At 32.6% G+C, this 24,260-nt stretch overlaps 1 protein-coding gene and 1 long non-coding RNA gene across 4 annotated transcripts; one reads left to right on the top strand and one right to left on the bottom strand.

The window, feature by feature from the left end:
- Window positions 1-3,127: 3,127 nt before the first annotated feature.
- Window positions 3,128-22,783, top strand: LOC111632741 (peptidyl-prolyl cis-trans isomerase-like 4). Of its 3 annotated transcripts, XM_023377257.1 has the most exons (4): window positions 17,299-18,360; window positions 18,428-18,496; window positions 20,004-20,093; window positions 20,231-22,783. In XM_023377257.1, the coding sequence occupies exons 1-4, from the start codon at window positions 17,416-17,418 to the stop codon at window positions 20,339-20,341; spliced, it is 1,215 nt and encodes a 404-aa protein (XP_023233025.1). In that variant the 5' UTR covers window positions 17,299-17,415; the 3' UTR covers window positions 20,342-22,783. The 3 variants fall into 3 exon arrangements, with proteins under 3 accessions (XP_023233024.1, XP_023233023.1, XP_023233025.1); XM_023377256.1 differs by lacking the exons at window positions 17,299-18,360; window positions 18,428-18,496; window positions 20,004-20,093; window positions 20,231-22,783 and adding exons at window positions 3,128-3,328; window positions 7,745-9,282; window positions 9,806-11,251; XM_023377255.1 differs by lacking the exons at window positions 17,299-18,360; window positions 18,428-18,496; window positions 20,004-20,093; window positions 20,231-22,783 and adding exons at window positions 3,128-3,328; window positions 7,745-11,253.
- A 16-nt stretch (window positions 22,784-22,799) lies between these two features.
- On the bottom strand, window positions 22,800-24,041 carry LOC111632743. The gene is made up of 3 exons (XR_002757920.1): window positions 23,905-24,041; window positions 23,239-23,815; window positions 22,800-23,152 (listed from the first exon to the last, which is right to left on the bottom strand). It is a non-coding gene; the product is annotated as an uncharacterized LOC111632743 (long non-coding RNA).
- Window positions 24,042-24,260: the final 219 nt, after the last annotated feature.

Raw genomic sequence — 24,260 nt, 5'->3', positions numbered from 1 at the left:
GCAAGCGAATATCATTTATAATCTGATAATTTAATTCGATGCTAAGTAGAAACAACCTTAAATATTTTAAGTAAAAATTTAAGACTTTTACATTTAATATTCTATCGACAATTTTTCAATTTTGATCGCTTATAAATAAAAAACGTTACATTGCCTGCGTTATTCGGGTTTATGTAATTAAACATTTACGAAAAATCTCGTAATGAAGGGAAAAATAACTTGCAATTTCCAGAAAACTTTCTATTTCAAGATGGCGTCGGCAATACGAAATCGAACGAATTCGAATGGGTGGAACGTGCGATAAATGCGTCACACGTTACGTCATAAGTTTTACGTCAGAATATTAACTAATTGCGAATGTTTTCTTTAAAATGCTAAAATAGTTCTCTTTATTTGTAAAATATCGCTAAGATATTTGTAATCATAAATAAAATTATACAAACGCATTCCGTAACCTTACAGGTTACAGGCCACTTAATCTAGGTTTAAAGAGTATCTAATTTAAATTATTTAATTTTTATATAAATCAAGAAATATTAAGTTACCTACGTTTCGTGAGTCTTCATTATTAAAATTCGTACGAAAAATGTTAAAATGGAGGGAAAAAGAACTCGCAATTTCCGGAAAGCATAAAATTCCAAGATGGCGTCGGCAACAATACGAAATGGAACGAATTCGAATTTGTCGTTGCAACGCGTCACGCGTTACGTCACGAGTTTTACGTCATAGATGTAATATTTCGAGTATTTTAATTGCATTTGTTAAAGGAAAGTTTATTTTTAACAAATTCTCTTCTCTCGGATTTGGCAGAATACTCGTATTTGTTAAATGTAAAACTTCGCTAAAAAGAAAATTTATTCAGATTTCATTACAAGTGGTTGGGGTTTGATTGGAAACAGTAGCTTCCACCATTGTAAGATCGGGAATTTACAACATATTTCTACAACTGAAAGTTTTAATTTATATTGCCACGATATTTTTTTAACTGTGAAAGAATGGGTAGCTGCACTTCCTTCTTGCGGATTGATTGTGTAATTTACATAATAAACAACAAACCAGCACATTTCTCTTACCAAATCACCTGTCNAAATTAGAAAAACTTAAAACGATTTCTAACACCCGTTCCGATTGGTCCTTACGAATCGACCACCAACATATAATCGTACTCAATGTGAATGCTTCTGTTACTAGTCTCCGATTATAGGATCGGTCGGGTCGGATTAATCGGTCATAGCGTGAAACAGCCCTTACAGTGGCAATTAATTAAGTGATTGTAAATTACAGCTCGGCATTGTGACCAATTCATACAGAGCCCGAGGAGAAGGTCCTCTTTGTGCCCACAGGGTACAGGATGAAAAGAATATAAAAATTCGAACGTTTCACGTATGACGTGTTTATTCTAGTTTTTAGATAACTTATATTAAATTATTATACATCTGACACACCCATTAACTGTTAACTTAATGTAAAACGTAATGTCTATGTATTTTAAAAGTCGTGAAATTACAGTCAATTTTAATTCCCGGTTTAAAAAGAATAAAACTGGCTTGGCCACGTTTAATAGGTTCATAGAGAAGGAAATACTGAATTAAAAAGTCACGTGGCATTTTCGATTCGTAGTTTAATTAGCGTGTTCTCCACTCCTATTTTTCTTGGGTCCTCACCAATTCTAGTAATCACTATCAGGTGCTTGCGTGGTTCTTGCACTTTTTCCGACAGTGGTTATTATTGAAAGTGTCCTAGCTTTTCGAAGACGCTTATAAACAGCTGCAAACGTATTTAATAGGAAATAACATCTATATTAAGTCCGATCCCTTCCAAGATATGACACTTTATCTCCTCACCCCCTCGACCTTTAATCACTAAAATTAATAGCATCAATGTCCCTTATACAGAAGCCACCGTGTCAAATTTCATTTCTTCATTACTAATCCTGAGTAGTAANAGGCACTTATACAGTTTAAGGGGTATAGCAATTTGAGAGGTTTACTTCCATAAAATTAACTAAATCTAGACTAATTTCACTCGAATATTTCCAAAACACGTATAATTTGTTGAAATGATCGATTTAAAATATGCTATAAACAAAAAAATGTCGGATTACTTACCGAGTGTACCCGTTCGAAGACGCCATTGCTTAAGCTTTGTGCCGCTCCGCGACGAAAACTTCTTCGTCCGCGTCCGCTTCCAATGTGTCACATGACATGTGTCGGTGCTATTCGGTCACGTGACTACTCATCTCTGACGTTTCCTGATAACTTATTCTTTTTGCGAAGAATTCGCTGAACTTTAGAGACATCATTAAAAGAAATATTAAAACTTCATTCCATTCTAAATATGGATTAAAATCAACATATAATAACGTATGATAATGCGATAAATAACTAATAATTCTGTTCTACATTTAAATGGTCTAATCTCTCATGTCGTAAACAAAATTGTATAATATTTATTTACATCAAAACATTAGACATCTTATGTTGCATCTGATTAATATTTATCATCATAATATATATCATGATAGAATTATTGTCGTTAGCGAGCGGTTTTTCCTTTGTTGCTTTATATAGTCAATAATAATAATAATAAGTCGTTTCTAATTACAATAATAATCTATAGTATACAGTATTATGATCTATCACATGATGTCTCTAAAGTTCAGCGATTTCTTCGCAAAAAAAGTAAGTTATCAGGAAACGTCAGAGATGAGTAGTCACGTGACCGAATAGCACCGACACATGTCACGTGACACATTGGAAGCGGACGCGGACGAAGAAGTTTTCGTCGCGGAGCGGCACAAAGCTTAAGCAATGGCGTCTTCGAACGGGTACACTCGGTAAGTAATCCGACATTTTTTTGTTTATAGCATATTTTAAATCGATCATTTCAACAAATTATACGTGTTTTGGAAATATTCGAGTGAAATTAGTCTAGATTTAGTTAATTTTATGGAAGTAAACCTCTCAAATTGCTATACCCCTTAAACTGTATAAGTGCCGTTAAAAGTATAGAAACTTACCATTAATTAATTAAGTGTTTTCTTTTAATTCTTTTATGTAAGATATATTTGAAATTCATTTCCAAAAGAGAAATTTTTGGGGGACAGTGTGTATAAAAAGCACTATAAACAAAAATATCATAGGATTACTTATCGAGTGTACATGATTTGAGACGGCATATCATAAGCTTGTTTACGTTGTGGAGTGTGGAATGCACGTATGAAACCGCATCGTATGTGTCTGCCGTCGCTTGCCTCTGCTGTGTAAACTTATGACATATTTCCTGAGAACTTTCTTCTTGTGAATGAAGAAAGGGCTGAACTTTGGAGGTATCATATGATAATGTAGTGATGTATTTCCTAACACCTGATTTACCTCTTATTGGACACTGAAGAGTCTGAAAATCAGTTTGATAAACTGACTTTTATTGGTTAAATGGAGGTTGAGACTTAGTCTCTGTTTAATACAGATAGTTGGAGATGTGATAAAGGTCGCTAGTCTTGTGATTATAAACCTTTTGTATAAAGTTATATCTGTTTTGTTTTGACATTTGTCATTAATTTTTAAAGGAAGATTATTTTCATTAGTGATACATTTCATTTTTGAGAAATCCACTAGACTACAGTATGGATGGGATTCTAATTGGGACTGTAGTTGATAGATTGAGTCTCAGACTCTGACTCGTAAAATTTTAGTATTTGACTGCCAATATTATGATATGTGTCTCCACTAATTTTCATAAATTACTATTTTTCTTCAGTATGTTTGTTTCTAATTCAGTCTGACCTTGTTACTCCACACATCCATTGCAATATTCTTATTTTTGCAATATTTTGTTTATCCTGTTTTAGTTCTTTTCAAGAGTAAGGTTTTCCTACCATACATGATTAGTGGTGACACTATAGTTTTCTACACTTTATTTTTCAGTTTGCCAGTATCATGTCACTTCTGAAAGTTTCATTTGTTCTTTCAAGCAGACAGATTTGACCAGTATCTTCTCTATTTACTTTTTCATTCTCTTTAATTAAATTATGGTAAGCTATCTAAAATGATGAAACTCTCTTGATAATTTTTTTGTTCAAAACCAAATTTATTGCATTACCTCTTCCTACATTTCAGTACATATATTGTGTCTTGGTTTTACTAACTTTTGGACCTTACTCTTCTAATGAGTATTGCCAATTTTTTCCAAGTAGAATTAATCCCTTTCCTTGACTCTGCATATAACATCTTCTGTGGATCTATCCTTTGTATGTATTCTGTTGGCAAATGCATTAGTGACTTACGTTGAATAGGATTGGACTTAGAACTAAATCCTGATGAAACCAAGCCTTTGTTTTAAAGCATTCGGTTTCTCCAAGATAGTTTCTGACATTTGTCGACTTTACTGACTCTGTAAAGCAAAATTTGATACAGGAAAATTTTACCTTGATAAACATTTGAAGAACTTTTATGGACAATGTCAAATATTCTGAGCTTTGAGATTGAAATAGACAAATTTTGCAAGGTTTTCAAAAATTAAATGCTCTAATTCATTGCGGCAATAGGAGAATTGTCATCAATAATCAAACAAAATGTATGTGCTTTAAATAGCTTAAGACATTCCATGTTTGAAATCATTCCAGTATTCAATTGAACCTTACTGTGCAATGTATCTGCACAGTAAGCAGGAGTTGCATTCCATCCCAAGCTAATTATTTTCTTCCAGAACATTTTAGTTCTGGAAGAAAATAATTAGCTTGGGATAGAATGCAACTCCTGCTAAAATGTTCTGAAATTTAAAATCTGAAAATAAAAATTTATTTATTAATACAAGATAGTGTCATAACCATCTTTTTGTCACATTAACCCCAATTTGGTCACATTGCATTGTATGTAATTAAATTAATCTTATTATAGCTGAATAATTTGGCAGATTGTTTTGCATCTGTTACAATAGAGATTGCAAAATGAAGGAAAATTTTTATTCATAATTTATAATTAAAAAATAAATATTTTATAGACATTATAATTGATTAAAACTTTTCTGAATAATAATAAATAGAGGTGAAAATTATGGTCATATTCAGAATTGTTTCCATCAGTTTTTATTAAGTTTATTATAACTTAGTTAAAGTGGTGAAAATAATCGAGAGTAGTTGAAAATTACTTCAATGGCTATACTTTATAATTCAATGGTACCTCATACTTTGATTGCTTCAGAGTTCAAACACTAAAATTGACAAAAATTTGTCTTGGAGTTTGAATTATGCTTCAAAGTTCAAATTGTGCGCACAGTGAAAAAATGCGTTAGAAGTGTAAATGTAGTCACTTGTGTACACAAATCATCTCTTGCTCTTGCATTATGCTAATATGTCTTCAGGGCCTTTTTTGCTTTAAATTTATGTTTAGTTATACATATTGTGTGTTTTGATAGATTTTTAACAATTTCTTCCTGTAATTTTTTTATCTTGACAGCTTTTGGATACTCCATTTTGTTTCCTTTAGGTCAAAATTTCCCAAATGGAAGTCTTAATCCAAATTTGATATGGTTGAAGTTAAGTGCATGCTCTCCATACGCATTACAAAGTTTTTTTTTTATTGTTTGTACAATGTTATATCTTTCTTGATACTCATGAAGCATGATATATCTTACGCGATATACTTCTTGTCTAGTCTTGTGTACAAATATACGAGCGCTAAGACGGCTTTTCTTTTTCACTAGACTTATTACACCATCAATGAAACGGACAACAAACTTTAGAAAGACTTTTTATTTATTTGAGAATGCATTTTGGATAATTATATCCCTTTTCAACTCTTTTGTTACAAATGGACTATGAGAAATGCAGGAGTTGTGACATTATAAAAAATATGGATGGTGATTATTGCTTACAGGTATAAGAGCAAACATGACGGCCTGGTACATAGTGTTGGAAAAAACATCCCAGTAGGCATGACACAATGTTGAGTTAACAGAAACAGAAAGGAGGGAACCTCAACATTGTATCATGCTTACTGGGATGTTTTTTCCAACACTATGTACCAGGCCGTCATGTTTGCTCTTATACCTGTTAAGCAATAATCACCATCCATATTTTTTATAATGTCACAACTCCTGCATTTCTCATAGTCCATTTGTAACAAAAGAATTGAAAAGGGATATAATTATCCGAAATGCATTCTCAAATGAATAAAAAGTCTTTCTGAAGTTTGTTTTCCGTTTCATTGATGGTGTAATAAGTCTAGTAAAAAAGAAAAGCCGTCTTAGCGCTTGTGTATGATATATCTTATCTGAAGACATTTTGACTTCATATGAAGTAAAGAACAGTGTGAAGTAAAAGTTTAAACTAAGGTCATAAACACAGAGTTACAATTTTAATTAGCAATAACTTGTTAAATTTCTCAACTGTTTAAATGAAAAAACTTTCCATTTAACCCAATATAATCATTACTTATTAAATGTGGCATTGGAGAAGTGTGTGGAAACAACAAAAGCCTAATTGTAAGGTTATAGTATCAATGATTGAGGTGAAAAAAGAAACTTATTTTAAATGACAAAAACAAATTCAATGTCTAATATTTTCAGATGCCAAAGCCTACAGTGTGCAACCAGTTAATGCAATTTTCATTTTATTATACAGTATTTGCATATTTTATTTATTGTTTTTGTGTTTTAATTTATCATTAGGGCATTTAATTTTGTTATTTTAATTTTAAAACTAGCTGCAAGGACCCGCTTCGCTGGGTTTTTATTTGTTCGTACATTTGTATGTAATATAGTTTTTTATATATATAAAAGACTGTTTTTCTAAGTAATCTAGGAATCTAGCTGCAAGGACCCGCTTCGCTGGGTTTTAAAAAAGTAACGATAGTGAAGATTAAGATAATTACATTATAGCCAATCTTACCTGTTTTCACAGAATGCACAGAATCACAGAATGTTTTCACAGAATCCTGTTTTCACAGGATCCCCCGTTTCCAGACTAATTAGAGACCTGGCCCCAATTCTATTTCTGAATGTCTCCTGTTCACGTCCGGTCAAACGAACTATTTTCAATGTTTTTGGAACGTTTACGATCGTTCTATAATCGAACCAATATTCGAATTTTATGTTCGAATTTAATTCGAACATAAAATTCTATAAAGTTCTATAATCGAACCAATATTCGAATTTTATGTTCGAATTTAATTCGAACAAATTTGAACATTGTTCGAATTAAATTCGAACAAAACATTCGAAATAGAAAGCCACTTTCAACCATTTTCAGCCCCATATCTCCCGCACCCTTATAGCTATCGAGACGCAACCCCCCTGGTGCATGAATGGAGACTTGGGGCTACTATCACATACAAACACCATTCATGTGTGATGTGTAGTTTTGGCGGAAAAGTGAAATATAGGGACATACTTGTCCATTTTTATATATATAGATATGTGGACTGTTTTACTGTTTTAAAATCAAAATGGGTATAGTTTGAGGTCTGGGACTGGATTAATTTATTTTCCATTATTTCTGATGGAAAAAAAAACTATTCAGAATTCAAACTTTCTCCTGGAATTAAATTTGAAGTATGAGGCACCATTGTATCATAGATTATCATTCTATTACATCATTCATTGATAGTTTATCAAATTATTTTGATATTGTTTAGAAGGTTTAATTGAAATTGCATTAATTTTGATGCTTTATTTTAATAAATATTTTAAAAATTACATTGACTCAAATATTGTATAAAATTTAATAAATTTTTTTTTTATTTAGTCCATTACATAAAGACTATATCCAGTTGTGAAGTGTCATAAACTTCTGCAAAATGTCGGTGATTCTGAAGACAACAGTTGGAGATATGACTTTTAACTTGTATACAAAAGACAGGCCAAGAGCATCACTAAATTTTCTCAAACTGTGCAAGGTGAAATTTTATAATTTTGCATTATTTCATAAAGTAGAAAGGAATTTTATTGCTCAGTCAGGGGATCCAACTGGAACTGGTAGAGGTGGAGAATCAATATTTTGTAGATTATATGGAGAGCAGGCAAAATTATTTGAAGCAGAAAAAAAGCCAATTATCAAGCACAAGAAGATTGGAACTCTGTCAATGGTTAATGATGGAAACGGTATGCATGGATCACAATTTTTCATCACTTTAAATGAAGACCTGGATTATTTAGATGGTGTTCACACAGTTTTTGGAGAATTAATAGAAGGTCTCGATGTCATAAAAAGTCTTAATGAAACCATCTGTGATGAAGCAAACAGACCATACAAAGACATAAGGATATGTCATACTGTCATTTTGGAGGATCCATTTGATGATCCGAGTGGATTGGTAATCCCAGATCGTTCTCCAGAGCCTTCAAAAGAAGTGCTCAAAACGACTCGAATAGCAGCCGATGAAGAAATAGATGATTCTAAGGGTAAGAGTATGGAAGAGATTGAAGAAGAAATTAAAGATAAAGAAGCCAAAGCCCGAGCAATTATATTAGAAATGGTTGGTGACATACCCGATGCTGAAATAAAACCACCGGATAATGTTCTTTTTGTTTGTAAATTAAATCCTGTAACAACATCTGAAGATTTGGAGATTATATTTTCCAGATTTGGAAAAATTTTAAGTTGTGAAGTAATTAAAGATAAAAAGACTGGTGACTCTTTACAATATGCATTTATAGAATTTGAGAAGCCAAAAGATTGTGAGAATGCTTACTTTAAAATGGATAATGTTCTGATAGATGATCGACGAATACATGTGGATTTTAGTCAGTCGGTTTCAAAGATAAAGTGGAAAGGAAAAGGCAAAGGTGTTGAATATTATGATAATCCAAAGCCTGCAAAACAGCCCAAACCTTCCAAGTTTGCAATAAAGGAGAAAGCAAAGGCATTGGGAAGTGGAAAATATGATCTTATTTTTGATGATGATGATGAAGAACCACGTTCTAGACCAAAACAAAGAAAGGAACGAAGTGAAAGTCCCAATAATAAAAAGTCTAAATCAAAACATAGGAAGAAAGAAAGTCATAAAACTAGATCAAAAAATTATGATTCATCATCTAGTTCTGATTCCTATTATAAAAAGAATAAATCAAAACGATATGCATCTTCTAGTCCAGAGAGAAATGAATCTAAAAAGAAATATTCAAAACGTGAAAGAAGAAGATCTAGTTCAGTTGAGAATGAAAAAAGAGACAACTATAAGTACCACAGTCATAGTTCAGAAAGACATAAATCTAGAAAATCAGAGAAATCTCATAAACATTCAAAACACAGACGCCGATCAAGATCATCAAGCTGATTTTTTTGTAAGTGTCTTAATCATTAATTATTCATAAGTATTCTCTTTAACATGATGTGAATATTCACAGCACTTAAACTTCTACTTTTGTGGTAATTGAAAATGAAATATCTCAAACTAAAATAGTTCTGATCCACTCAGTCATCATCAGAGTACAAAAATCATTGTTATTCTCCCATGATGTGCATTCTGTCACAATGATTTTTGTACTCTGATGATGACTGAGAGGACCAGAAGTACTTGGATTGATATATTTCATTTCAATCTCCAAGAAAGCAAAAATGTGTACGTTTGTGTTAAGGTCATTGGAGAGAAATGCTCATAACATAAATAAAATTAAGTTCAAAGACGATTCAGTTTATCTTATTTTTTTTGATAATTGTATTTTTTTTCCCCTATGATGTAATGTTGTTATAGGGAATTCATACAAAGCCAAGCTTGATATACAGTAATAATAAAATGTTACTACTAGATTTTAATTGGGCTATGTAATATAGAAAAATGAATTAACTTGGGGCTTTTTTATACAGTAGGTCTATATCATGCCTGGGTAAAATCTGAAGTTGGTTGAGTGACATGGAGGCCTGTGAATAGTCTAGAAGGAAAGGTTGCTTGGAGGTCTGTGTAATGAAATTGTATGTACTGTACATAAACATCACTAAGCCCAATGTATTAATAATAAACCAAACAATTGCTGTAATTAATTGCCACTATTAATGATTAACTATTAAGTAATTTGGTACTAAAAGTAAGTGTTAGATACCTTCTCTTATTAAATTTAATGAATATAATATTTACTAATTAATTTAGAATATTCTGGAAGAATAGAATTGGTTCGAAGTGAGACTCAAACCTGCAACTTCTGCTTACTGTGCAGATGCATTGTCACTCATGCCACTTATATCCCAAGTGATTCTTTGCTTCCAAATGTCCTGATCTACAGTACCAAATTACTTAATAGTTAATCATTAATAATAGCACTTAGCCTGATTAATTACAGCAATCATTTGGTTTATTTGTAATGAAATTGGTAATGCATCTGCATGGTAAACAAGAATAGATTTCAGCTTCACTTGGATAAATTTTGATTTTTCTCTCAGAATATAAATTGATTTGGCAATACCATATGATTAATAGAAATTTTATTTGGTTTTCACAACAAACAAATGAGTTTTCAAAACTTTGATTATACAATATTTTAAAACTACTATATTACAGAAATGTAAACAGTATTGTAGCAATATTATGTTTGTATGCTTAATATGCATCCATTTTGATCCATTTAAATTGCACTGAATGCAACTGTTTCATATACTTGTATGTATAATGAGAAAATGTTAGTCATAACAGCTTGAATGTCACTAAGATAATGTAAAAAAGAATAAGTGGTTAAAATTATCAATTGTTGAGAAAACAGTTCAAAATTATTTTAATTGCACTAATCCTATCCATAAATACCAGAAATTGTTGAAATTTAAGTAAATGTAATATCAAAAGCCTATTGCTGTTTTTTTTGAAAACCATTAATGCTGAAATTTTATTACTGGGCAGTCAAAACATTAACATTATGATTTAGCATGGTAATGGTAGAACATATGGGAATGCTTACCCGATATCATCAAACGAGTCCTTTCGCCTTGCTTCATTGATCCTGCTGTTATTCTAAGCATTGTTGGAAGGCTTTGTTTTAGAAGTGTTAGTGGTCATTTCTACTTGAAAGTTTTATATAGGTTGCTAAATGCAATTTGGAGAAATTGTGTTGCAAGTAGTGGAGAGGGTGGTTTCTGCATCACAGTAATGCACCAAGTCACCAATCACTTGGGCAGAAATCAGTGATTGCCCGACAACTATTCCAGGGGCCATATTCTGGTCACTGTCTCTGGTCTCTCATCTCTCGCAAGCCGGTCGCTGATTGGCTAATCCAAATGATTAGCCAATCAGCAACCAGCTTGTGAGAGATGAGAGACCAGAATATGGCCCCAGATCTCTCTCTCAGTGACTTTTGACTGTTCTCTATGCTGAAAATGGATGTCAAGTGTATATTCATGAGTTCGGCCATCACATTCGATTTTGCAGTCATGGTGAACATCAAATCGAATGTGATGGCCAAACTCATGAATATTCCAAAAGAAGCCTTCCAGCAATGTAGAATTGATGGGACGAGTGTATTTGTGCTGAATGATTCTATTTTGAAGGTGTTAGATAAACATTTGCATATCTCCTACAACTAGAGTACCATACCACAATTCTTGGAACTTTTTGACTGCTTTTATATTCTTATTTTATAATATAATGTACTATAAAACCCTAAAATATTTGAAATATATATTTAAAAATTGTTAATTATCACAAAATTGGATAAAAATTATTAGAAAACTAATTGAATAGCTTTCTAATAATGCTAATTGAATATCTGAAAAGCTGTTTCATAATATTATCAATATTAATTTTAATAGTTTAAGAATGTATCGAATGTTGAGTCTATAAATTTTCAATGCATTACTATTTCAAAAAATTAAATAAAATTAATTAATTTTTATAAAAGTTTACAGATAGATGACTGCAGACATTCTTTTTCTTTTATAAATCATTTTAAATGTGAAAAACATTAACGTAAGGAGATTATTTTTATCCATTATAATATAAACTGAGTCTATTAATTAATGGAAAAAACCAATCAAACTAAACAGTTTTATATTTAATTTTTATAAGTTGATACTTGTTTCTCACTAAGAATTTAAAGTATGTAAATGCCACTACATAGAATCTTAATATTGAGGAATGAATAAAGTAGTCAACTCTATTTCCAGCATTTCTTGGTTAGGAAATTTTGATTGCCCAAAGCCAAGAAAAGATGATAGTCAAATAATGTACCTGGATAATCTGGAAGGGCTGTGGAACTTGTTTTGGCTCAGTTGCACTGTGTGAGGGTGAGCATTGTTAATTGAGCACAATGCCTTTATAATGAATAAGTGTAAGTCTCTTTGGAGAAATGCATTGACCAAGAAGCACAAAATGGATTTTTTGTTGGTGGATCCTTGGCATTAATATTTGCCATACCAGTTCATTGAATGATTGATGAACTGGTTTATGAACCAAATGTGTATGCAGGAGTGGAATCAGTAATGATTTACCACCACCTGCACTATCTTGTGCATCCTTTTGATACGAACACTCAAGTCTTATTTTGCAAAGACTGGGAAATGTAATTAACTTACTTTTCCTTTTGTTTTACAAGAAAGCAAAACTAATCAGAATTTTTGCAAGATGTTCTAATCGAATTGAACTTTTTCTGCCCTGTGTGCTCTAACGGACCCTTTTAGCAATCCCATTATGGTTTGGCTAGGCCCACAATGCGGTGGCTGGGTGATAAGGAATGGAGCTGATAATTTACATATTGTTGTTATAGGCCATGGTCAGTCTCACTATTAATTGTTATTAATTATGCAAGATACAACACTAAACTCATTCTGAAAATTTACAAAGATTGGCTCGAAGGTGTTTATTGGAGGGAAAATGACAAGTTAAAACACTATATTCCATTTCCAATGTGTCTGAAGATACCTTTGTTCCCACACAAAAAAAAGACACCTATGTCACGTTTTATTATGTTAAAACTTGTTTAAATAATGAAAATGATTTTAGTTTTAGAATGATGGTAATCTGCACTCAGTTTTTAACACAATCCGTAGAATATAGGCAGGAAATTCTAGTAATTTTATTGAAGACTAACTCAGTTAAAATAGTGTGACATACTGTACAATTGTATCATCTAAGTACTGGAAGAGACGAAGTGTTATCTGCATTTCAGAACTGTAGAAATATTTAAATGTTAGGGCTGTTTCACACTACGACCGACTAGTCCGACTCCAAGTCGTGTTGCCATGGCAACAGCAGTCTGCCGACCGACTGGTCATTCCAGTCGGACAGATTTAAAAAGTTAAATATTTGTATTCAGGTCGGAGCAGTCGGTGAGCTACAGCCAATGAGAGCTTCGAAACTACAACCAATCAGACTTTGGATATATGAAAACTATCGAATCAATCAAACATAACTTTACATTATATATATTTCTAATTTANTATAATAATTATTTATACCATTCCGTGGTATAAATAATAAATTCATATCAATAATAATTATGTATTACAAATAAAAATAATTTATTGTTAATTTAAAATCATCGCTAGGGCGCCTCTAGTGCCCGTTTTCGGCATACCGTTACGCGGACAGATACGCTTTGAATGGGTTATATAGATAGATAGATTTAAAAAGGTTTGTAAAAATAAAATAATTTTAAGCACCGCAAAATTAGGTGTTGGTGAAACTGAAGTGATAACTTCAGTGTTATTTTCCACTTTTTTCGCAGTAATTTATGTTTTGGAAATGTGCGATTATGTACTGAGTTTGATGAACTTTTAGACTTACATCCAAATTCACAGCAATTCTTATTATTTACCATTGTAGGTTGAACACTTTCTAATTCTAACAGACCAGAAACTTTATACCCATAGCTGCCGCCATTACGTAGTTCGCGCTAATACCGCTAGATGTCAGATCTATCGTTGGCACAAGCGAATATTCGGGTTGTTGTTAAATTCAGCGCTGCGAACAGCGCTTCTAAGCGATGCCGCTGAGAGCGTTGTTAAACTCGTTTTCTTGAAGCGCTGCGCGCAGCGAACGTCTCAGCGATTTCACTNTTTTTTATATTATATATTTAATAATAATTTAAAAGTCTATATGCCTATATAAAAGCTAGCAGATTAGCCCAGATTAGGTCAGTTAACCCTTAACTGGAATCGTAAATTTTACAATCATAACTGGTATCATGGGGGCTGCGCAGCCCCCATGATACCAGTTAAAGGTTAAATTAAAACATCAACTGCAAACATTAAGATTATTATATTATTTTGTACTTCTAACCTGTAAACACTATCATATTATAGTGTGTAGTTTATATTTAGTTTATATACTTGTAGTTTGTTTTTTTTTCATTTCTTTTGATGCTAATTAGAGTATTTTCTTATGTGCATAGAAATACGTTCGATATTTCGCAAAAACCCAAATAACTTCTAAAATAGTACAGTAGAAGGCGACTTTCTCAAGGTATTTTTTAACTGTCTATCTCCATTCCGCCGGGTGAATTTTTTAAAAAAACCGTTTATAGTTTGCACTCTCATGGCGTACCCTAACTGTGTACCAAATTTCAACTTTTAACTCTTAATCGTTTAAGCGGCCACGGTGGCAGCCTACCGCTCTGGGGGACCCGGGCTCGAATCCGAACGGGTCGAAAACTCCCCAGGAATTTTTCGGGGGGTGGTCCGTTCGGAAATAACGGGCCCCGCCCCTTACCACCCGGCAGCCCCATTGTGGACCTGGCCGAACCCATAACGGGCTTGAAAAATGAGGCCCTCTTAGTGCCCACAGGGCGGAAAGAGTTAACTTTACATTACTTGGACTAGTGAATTACTTTTAATCATTTCATTATACTTCATATGTAATTGTTTCGTATTTTTGAATTTTTCTTTTATTTGTGGCCTTTATGCCAAAGTGGTATTTTTGATATGCAGCAACTGACTTAGTTGCTGCCTACCAAAAATGTGTAATGCCTTCGTGATAAAATATCAAAATAGTAGTAGCCCGGGACTCCCCCTAGTGGGCGTTCTTTACAAATTTCCATGAGGCACGGTTCCTTTAACTTTTTTGTTCCTATCAATATGTTCTACAGCTCTGTTAAAGTCCCAATCGCATCATACGGATCTATATTTCTATCTATTAAACATTCTAAAAAACTTCAAAATAGTTTAATTTGTTTATTTACCTTCGGTTGTAAACCTCGATTTTAAATGTATCCGCCATTTTTTCAACAAATTTCCCGTGAGTCAATGCGCGACGTTCACTNTTTCGAAGACGCTTATAAACAGCTGCAAACGTATTTAATAGGAAATAACATCTATATTAAGTCCAATCCCTTCCAAGATATGACACTTTATCTCCTCACCCCCTCGACCTTTAATCACTAAAATTAATAGCATCAATGTCCCTTATACAGAAGCCACCGTGTCAAATTTCATTTCTTCATTACTAATCCTGAGTAGTAATGAAGAAATAGACTCCAACATACACACATGGAAAGTTTTCTGTTTTTATTTTTGATTATTGTGGTGTTCAGCAGGTTTCAAAACGTGGAAAGTTAATAAAAAGTAAGTTTGAGATGTAAAAGCTTAAGTTTTTTGTAAACAGTTTACAGAAAACATTTCTATAAAAGGTGCAATAGTACACGTCCCCACGCGTACAGAACGTATCCCCCAATATTTTTGTATTGAAAATTTGCTTCCAAAATATGTTATAAAAGTTTATTTAATTTATATAATACAGTATTACAAAAATTAGAAGTAGAAACGAGTACACTGCACACTATATATACACTTTATTTCTTATATTCATTCAAAACCTGATAAAATGTGGAAACTTTTTATTCATTGCAATTGGCCCTAACATTTACATAAGGAAGACGATGAGCACACCACATTACATTCTTTTATTTCATAAAGAATAACGCGCAAAATATAATTAAGTAAATATTCATACTTTACCTTTCTCCATTTTGGCCATCTTAAACACTTGCCAATTTGATTTTAAGTTACTTAAAATAGATTAAAAGACTAATATAAACAGCTTAGCGCACTGCCTGTCACTTAGAAGAAAAAAATAAGGCAGCTGATACAATTATATCACACATTATGGAAAATGTCTCTAGTCCATCAACAGAAGATATAGTTAAGAGAAATTATATCTTCTGTTGATGGACTGGAGACATTTTCTCAAATACAAATCTATTTTTGCAATATACAGTTTTATAGTGTCTTGTATTTTTACGCGGATTTATTATGCAATTTACGCAATTATCGCTAAGACAGAGGGAGAGTATAGCTTTTATTAATTAATACAATAATGCGGAACAACAACAGAGCCATCCATGTAGCTATGCAACAACTGAGAAATGTAGACACAGTAAATTACTTTCATTCCGTACTTTGACAAACAAATATTCTGAGAGATAACATTCTAAGAGACAAATGCCTTGTATTCAATTGGACCAATCAGCATAAACCATGTCAATTTTTAATTCCTTTTGTTATTTGAAAATCGCTATAAAGATGATGAAAATTTCAGGTTTAATTTTCATTACGAATTCTACAGTGGTTTGTTTACGTTGTTTGAATGCATTAAATAAATTATGATCGTGTAAAATTTATTTACCATCATTTGTTTAATAATGATATATAATGGTTATACCATGCACGGCAACACTCGGACATTACTAAACTCAAACATCATTTGTTAATTTGGTTTAATTTGATGGTATACGGCAATGCAATGAATGGGAATGTGAAGGAAGGATGCCTCTCGAGTGGACTTTTTACGGAAAATCGGCTTCTGTTTACGTGTTAGATAAGGAAAACACCACGTTCCAAACAGTTGGTGAGGCGCAAACCCGCGACCAATTAAGATTATTCAGTGGGTCTATTCACAATTATTTCAGTATCATTTTCAGGATAAAGGAGAAATTTTATTACGATGAAAGTAATAATACTACTGCAGTTGCCAATGAAATGCTTTCAAAAGGAATAAAAGTATGTGGTTTAATGGCCACTACATTTAAATCGTAAACGTAGCTTCGTATTCATTAAACCATGTGTTTGCCAACATTTTAAGTCTTTTCATATCATAGTCATGAATATAAATGTGATTACGAAATAAATCAGGCAGAAGGAATGTTAATATCAAGGTGTATTAAGCAATATTAAAAGAATGTTACATCAGTAGCATGCTTAACAAGTAAAAGGTATAATATAATATAGCATTGTCTGTTCCTAAAACTTTGTTTCATAATTTTTTATGGGTTAATGGAATTTTCAATTTATTACTAAATCCATTAAAGAAGATCGATTTCTCTTCAATTTATTAATTTATCTGAAAGTAGCATTATCTTTTCGGTAATGTTGATTGATCAATTAATGTTTTATAGATAATATTCTAAATATAGAAAATAAATTTTAAAATCAATATTGTAAAACCATAATCCATTTTATGCAGAAAGTATTAAGAAAATTGTCATATACTCAATGCAGCAAAGATGTCTTCGGAGCAATCGAAACACATTTGCTTGAATTGTCTGTTGAAACCTTACTTAAACAATGCTTTTATTTTTGGTTTCTACCTTCAAATTACTTCTAATTGTGGAACCAACCAATCTTCTACCTTTGTACCAAAATTTTTAAAATGGTGCTATTGTCCAATCATCGAGTTTTTTTTATGGGAACATTTCTTTCTCATGTCGTGGCAAACAATTCCTGTGTTAAGTCGATCTGCCCCTTGTGTCGCTTCGTATTCTGTGATCAAGAAAGGACTCGCAACATTCAAAATGATTGGTATATTTTTGTCATTCGTGGGAGCTTCGAATTTTACTATAGTAAAACGAAACGCGATTATCCTTGATATAAGATTGAGGCATTCATTTTTTCACAATAAAATGGCACACGTGATAATAAATAACGTTTGTTTGCTTGTGTCCGTTATTGTAATCGCATTTCAATTCAGTTTGGCAATAGTCAATCTTTTCACTTTGTATCCATTGTGGCAGAAAGACAAACTGTATAAGTATGAAGAAATCTTCTGCTCTATGGAATATGGCATGTGGATTTCTTTTCTGATTTCAGAAATTGCTTATCTCTTCTTATTAGCAGGGATAATTGGATTCGTTACAGTGAAAGAATATCAACAACTATCCAAAGAATTAACATTATTGTTAAGAAATTCTAATCATCTACGCCTGAAATTAGAAGAATTCATGTCTCATCATCAAGAACTATGGGATTTCATATCGATAATAAATAATAAACTGTATTTTCTCGTTCTTGTTGTTCACATTTATCTCACATTCGGAACATGCTTTGCTTATTACATGTATTTGTTTTTAGGCATAGATAAAGCCTTCGAGTTTATATTACTCGGTTTGATCATAATAGGTACTATAGTTTGTATTATTTATGGATTTCTTGTGTGTTGGATCGCCTTTACGGTACGTAAAACTTAAGATACCTTTCATTAAATATAGTAAATTTCTAATCTCTTATTATACTTCTCAGATGGAAAATACTTTCCAAGATATTCGACGGTACGCTGGTTTCAATCTGTCACTACAAATGAAATTGAAGGTATGTAAGAAAATTATCTACTCCTCAATTCACTGTTTCACTTTGCTAATATAGACTCTTAGTCAAATGAATATACGGAATTACTTCTTTAGAGTTATTAGTTCCTGTTATTGACAGCAGATGTAATCGAAAATCCCTGTAATTTTTAGGTTGTTGTCTGTCTTGAATATGTTGGTCTCCATCTGTCAGCATTGTAAGTCTAGTAGAACCCACGATAAGCTTAAGAAAGGCCGTATTATTAGTAGTTTTAATTTGGAAAGAGTTGAAAAAATATATAATTGTATGTATAATTGAAAGTTATATAAGTTTATATTACTGTAATAGAGGAAAATACGACTATCGAAGCCGTTGCGAATATTGCGGTTTAAAAGCTGAGAATCATGATCATTATATAAGTAAGGTCATGCCACTTCCTTTGTTTGCATAGCTAAAATCGGTAAGAAGCCAGTTTTTGCCACTACTAGCGCTTCAATCGCATTGCGCGCAATTTTTATAATATATAAGCGGGGGAAACGCTCTCCTTTGATGGTATTAAATGCTGTAAAGATGCGCTCCGTAAGCTCACGAACTGCTCCTACAGGTGTTGCGTACACAAGGGATTCACGTTGACTAGTTGTGTGTTTACAGCAAAGCGCCAGTGAATGCAAGGGGTGACCTGAAGGACGACAAGCACTAAGTACACAACGTCCTGTACACAGGCTCAGTTAGACCACTGTAGTTATGTGTTTACAGTCTTCCATCCGCAGTAATAATATGACGTTAATGAAGGGTAGCACCAAAGTGAAGAGCAGTTCCTACCGCTGTAGACACTTTAGTTCAAATTTCCGGCTATAGGTTCCTTATATCAAAACGTTCAAAATTTCGTCCTCTACAATCCCCCAAATGTTTAAAACGCCATTCTGATACACCGTGTATATACATTTTGCTGTGAAGAGAAGAATGTTTTATTCATTAAACGAAGATTTCCACATTGCTTCTTAGGATGACAGAAAATTTTAATATTACAAAAGTTGTCTTTGTAGGCTACTTTTGAGCTGGTTTGCTTTTCCTCACAGGCAGAAGCGTTTATGGTTTTCAAACTAATTTAATTACAATTTTATGTAAACTTTCGAATTTTTAAACTTTTTCGTTTTGTAGATTTTATGTTTTCTGCACTCTGGAAAGCAGCATAAAATTATTTGACATAGTTATAAGAATTTTCGTAAAACATTAATTATTTTGAAAAATACATTAATTTTTAAGTCATACGCAGCGAGGCCCACTAGTACTAAAGACCACTAGAGGCCCACTAGAGGACCAAAGGATAAAACCACTGAACATTGGTGACTGGTCGAGTATTCGCACCTCACAAATAGGCCACCTGGAGCTATCCGGGTTTTCTTTACGTGTCTAAACACCGAAATAAATTCAAGTTCCCTTAAAAACTCCTCCCGGGAGGCAGCTCACCCATGTGTTGCGTTGCCATATCCATTAAACTGTAACTAACACGGTATTATTTTAAATCTAGATTTTAAATTTTATGAAGAGATTTGGGACAGTGGCATTAACTCTTTCGATTGGAGGAGTATTGGATGTTACCAAGAGATTTCCTTTTCAGGTGAGTTATTCAACAAATTTTTCCATGTAAATGATTAATTAATATTTCCATATATTTATAATATACTAGTGAGATATAAAAATTTTCAATACTATAAAAAACACGAAGTAAGAAGAGCTGAAATTTTCTCTTTTCAGTTGGCTAAAACTTTACATTCCATATTCTCGGGATTGTTGAAGCTAAGAGACGTCTCTTATAAAAGAAGACGATGCGATGAAATTTCTATTCACAATAGAACAGTATTTTGAATTTCAATTCGTTTCATCATCGAGACTCTCTTGATCACTCTTATTATAGTTACATTATTGATTAAAATACACATACATTGTCATGTATGTGTATTTTACTACGACTTATAACCACGTATTGTACGAAATGTATTTCTTTATTTAGATTAGCACCGAGTTAATATTCATTCATGACTGCACGTGTATTTTTGACCTTCTGTAAAAGAAATTATAAAATATTGCTCTCAGACAACATTGTCTTCATCTACTCAATACAAGCATTGCGCCTAGTGGAAAGGCATGTAACTACTGTGGTGAATAAAAAATCAATTTAACTAATTAATACTACATGTTACTATAAATATTTAGTACTGTAGTAATGTACAGTACTAAATTCTACAGTTATACTACAGTACAGTACTACATTACGTATTCAAAATTTGTAGTGTTTTGATATAAAGTTTTGCAGAATGTATAGCTAATTTTAATTACAGTATCTTTATTTAATGCTGTCTAGAGCAGTGTTTCGCAACCTTTTTCTACTTGCGGCACACCCACGACTCGACATGACTCAACACGGCACACCAAAATTCCAAACGTCGAGAAACCCAGCTCACACAAATAGGTAGTTGAAAATAACAATAACACATTAACTGTCATCTCGGAGATAACGGCATTCACTCCTTATTGCCAACCGAAATGTATCCAAAGGCACTTCGAGGAGTTTTAATTTCAATGTTCTGTGTGCTTTTAATTCTGCGAGTTCCTCTTGTAAATTAATTGATAGAGATTCTGAAATCGCAACGAATAGTTCACGAACCCAGTCAATATCTTCAACACTGTCTCCAAAGTACTTCTTGAATCTCTGCTTCAGGATTTGTAAATGTTCTTTAATTAGGTCTATCATCATTTTATTTCTGAAAGCAAGTGACCATACAGTCTAGAACATTTCAAACGAAACATTTTAAGTTTACTGTATCCTCAAATTTAGCTTATTCACAAATCCTTGAATCTTGCATTTTTCTGTTCAGCTCATTCAAGTGTATGAAAATATCGGAAGATACTCCAACTTAATATCCATTCATCATCTGTAAATAAATCCGCGTACTCATGTCCCTCGACAGTCAAAAATGCACGTACCTCGTCTTTAAGTTCCAATATTCGCGTTAACACTTTTCCTCGTGATTACCACCGTACTTCTGCATGTAGCAGGAGTGTGGTGTGTTCTGATCTGATTTTCTGACACAATATGGAAAATAGCCGCGAATTTAAGGGTCGCGATTTGACGAAATTCACGACATTTACTACTTCGTCCAGCACAACTTTTAGAGAAGGTGACAAAGATTCTGCAACAATGGCTTCGCGGTGAATAAGACAATGATCGCATCGTGTACTTGAGCTATAAGTCCTTTCACTCGGCCTGTCATAGCTGTGGCTCTGTCTCTACAAACACTAACAAGGTCCTTCCATGTTAATCAATTTTGGAGCGCATATTCGTTAATCACACGAAATACTTTTTTTTTCACCGGTGGCTCGCTCGGGAAGTTGTTTCCAAAAAAGAAATTACAGGTAATTGCAATTATATTATCATCGATGCACCTAATATAAACAAGAAGTTGTGCGTGGCCGCTAATATGGGTGGACTAGTCGATCTGAAGTGAGAAATTTCGACTGCTGTTGATTTTCTTCTCCCTAACGTATTCAATATTACTGGACATCTCAATAATTATAACTATTAAATTTAATACAAGATGGCGCCTAACGTCTCCCTCTAATTGTTTGGTAATTTATTATTATTATAATCGTTATATAGTTCAATGGCATACGGCAGTGGTTAGCTTTAGTAATATAATGTATCGGATTTTCGTACTGTTGCTTACTTATTGTGTGATTATTCGCATTTGTTTTATGAGTATTTTGATACATTTCACCGAAAAATTGATCGTATTTAAAGACACAATATTCGTGTGCAGTAATTTTAATCGCGATAATTCATCCGTTATATTTTACCATGCTTGTTTCAATCTTGTCGCGCATTCCAAACAATAGTTTCATTTCAACAATTCGTAGTATTGTTCAAATCTATATATATAACCCATTCAACGGGTATCCGTCTGTCCGCGTAACGGTATGATAACTAGCGAAGATTTTAAATTAACAAGAAATTATTTTTATTCGTAATAGGAATTTATTATTGATGCGAATTTATTATTTATACCACGGAATGGTATAAATAATTATTATATGCCTTGTCTTGTCTTATTATATGCCTCGATTAACCTTGCGCAGCACGTTTACGACATTCCGTGACTCGGTGAACGTCGCGCATTGACTCACGGGAAATTTGTTGAAAAAATGGCGGATACATTTAAAATTGAGGTTTACAGGCGAAGGTAATAAAACAAATTAAACTACTGTATTTTAAAGTATTTATAACCATAAGGCAGATAATAGGAAGGGCTTATCACACCAATGATAATGGGCAAAAACGCTCAAGAATCAAAGTAAAAATTTAAAAAAACAAAAGGGGGGAGGGTACAATAAGATGATTACATAAGTATAAAAACCGTAAAAATCCAAAATGCATTTCGGACTATTTTCCAATGGGAAAATAGTCCCTCATCAGTTGGTAATAGCAAGAGGTCTTAATATACTTAAAATTATACAAGGTGAAAAAAATATCAAATTTGAAATTAAACTTAAAACTATGCCTAAAACTATACAGTATAAAGATGAAACCATCGCCTTGACTGTATGAGCAGTAAGCATTATCAATGTAGACAGTATTAACATTTCTTCCTAACGTTGCATGGTAACATGATGAACAGGGTGCTGATACAAAAATAGTTGAGTTAGCCGAAATATTGGTTAACAGTTATCAACTAATATTATACAGTCAGTTTAAAATATGTACATACCAAAAACAGTAGAACAACAGAGTTGCAGGTTCAGACATTTCTACAAGATGCAGGGAGCGGTTACAAAGGAGGTGTGTTACCTTACACATCTGGAGCACAAGTGATGACAACATATGATGCAGCCAGATGTCACTGTTAATTTTATCTATTTTAACTTTTAATAGATGAAGGCCCATGCACAAATATCAATTGGGATCTAGGCAAATTATTCTTTAAGTGTAACATTGTCATTACAGAAATTGCTTTTAGCCCTAAGTATAATTAAATTAATTAAAATATCTATAACCATAAGGCAGATAATAGGAAGGGCTTATCACACCAATGATAATGGGCTCAAATGCTCAAGAACCTGTATTCCGTTAATTAATATGCATCTATGTCCTTAATTTAATCAAAATTATTCTTTTTATCACTATATCAGTGTATTTCTATTAATAGGACTTATCATACTGGTGTACAAGATTGCAGACTCACAGTTACACAGATTAAAATTGTTTTATTTTCAATTACCTGGACACATACAATTTGCGTTTCTGACTTGTATGTCCCTCCTCAGCAGGTATTCAATAAACAAATTCTAAAATTTAAACAATAAACAAACTTAGATTCCCGACAATAATTTTTTAAAATTCTAAAAATTGACAATAATAAATTATAAATCCATACTATTTTGTTGTTGCCGTTTCTTTCTATTCCATTTATTCTCCAATAACTTATTCCAATAACGATTAATATTAATTTTAAATTATTCATTTCTTTTCGTTGTTCTTCACTTTCACACTGTAACTGTGAGTCTGCAAGCTTGTACACCAGTATGATAAGTCCTATTAATAGAAATACACTGATATAGTGATTAAATGAATAATTTTGATTAAATTAAGGACATAGATGCATATTAATTAAAGAAAGAAGTTCCTTGACATTTTGAATAAAAAAATGTGCTTTAAAACTTAAGACAATAAATAATTTTATTTCAAGAAAATTCAGCTTGGTTTATTACAAATGAAAAATAAGTATTTTGG

Source organism: Centruroides sculpturatus, unplaced genomic scaffold, assembly GCF_000671375.1.
Source record: "Centruroides sculpturatus isolate CEXI.00-Female unplaced genomic scaffold, Cexi_2.0 scaffold239, whole genome shotgun sequence".
Taxonomy (NCBI): domain Eukaryota; kingdom Metazoa; phylum Arthropoda; class Arachnida; order Scorpiones; family Buthidae; genus Centruroides; species Centruroides sculpturatus.
This window is presented reverse-complemented; position numbering and strand designations above follow the sequence as displayed.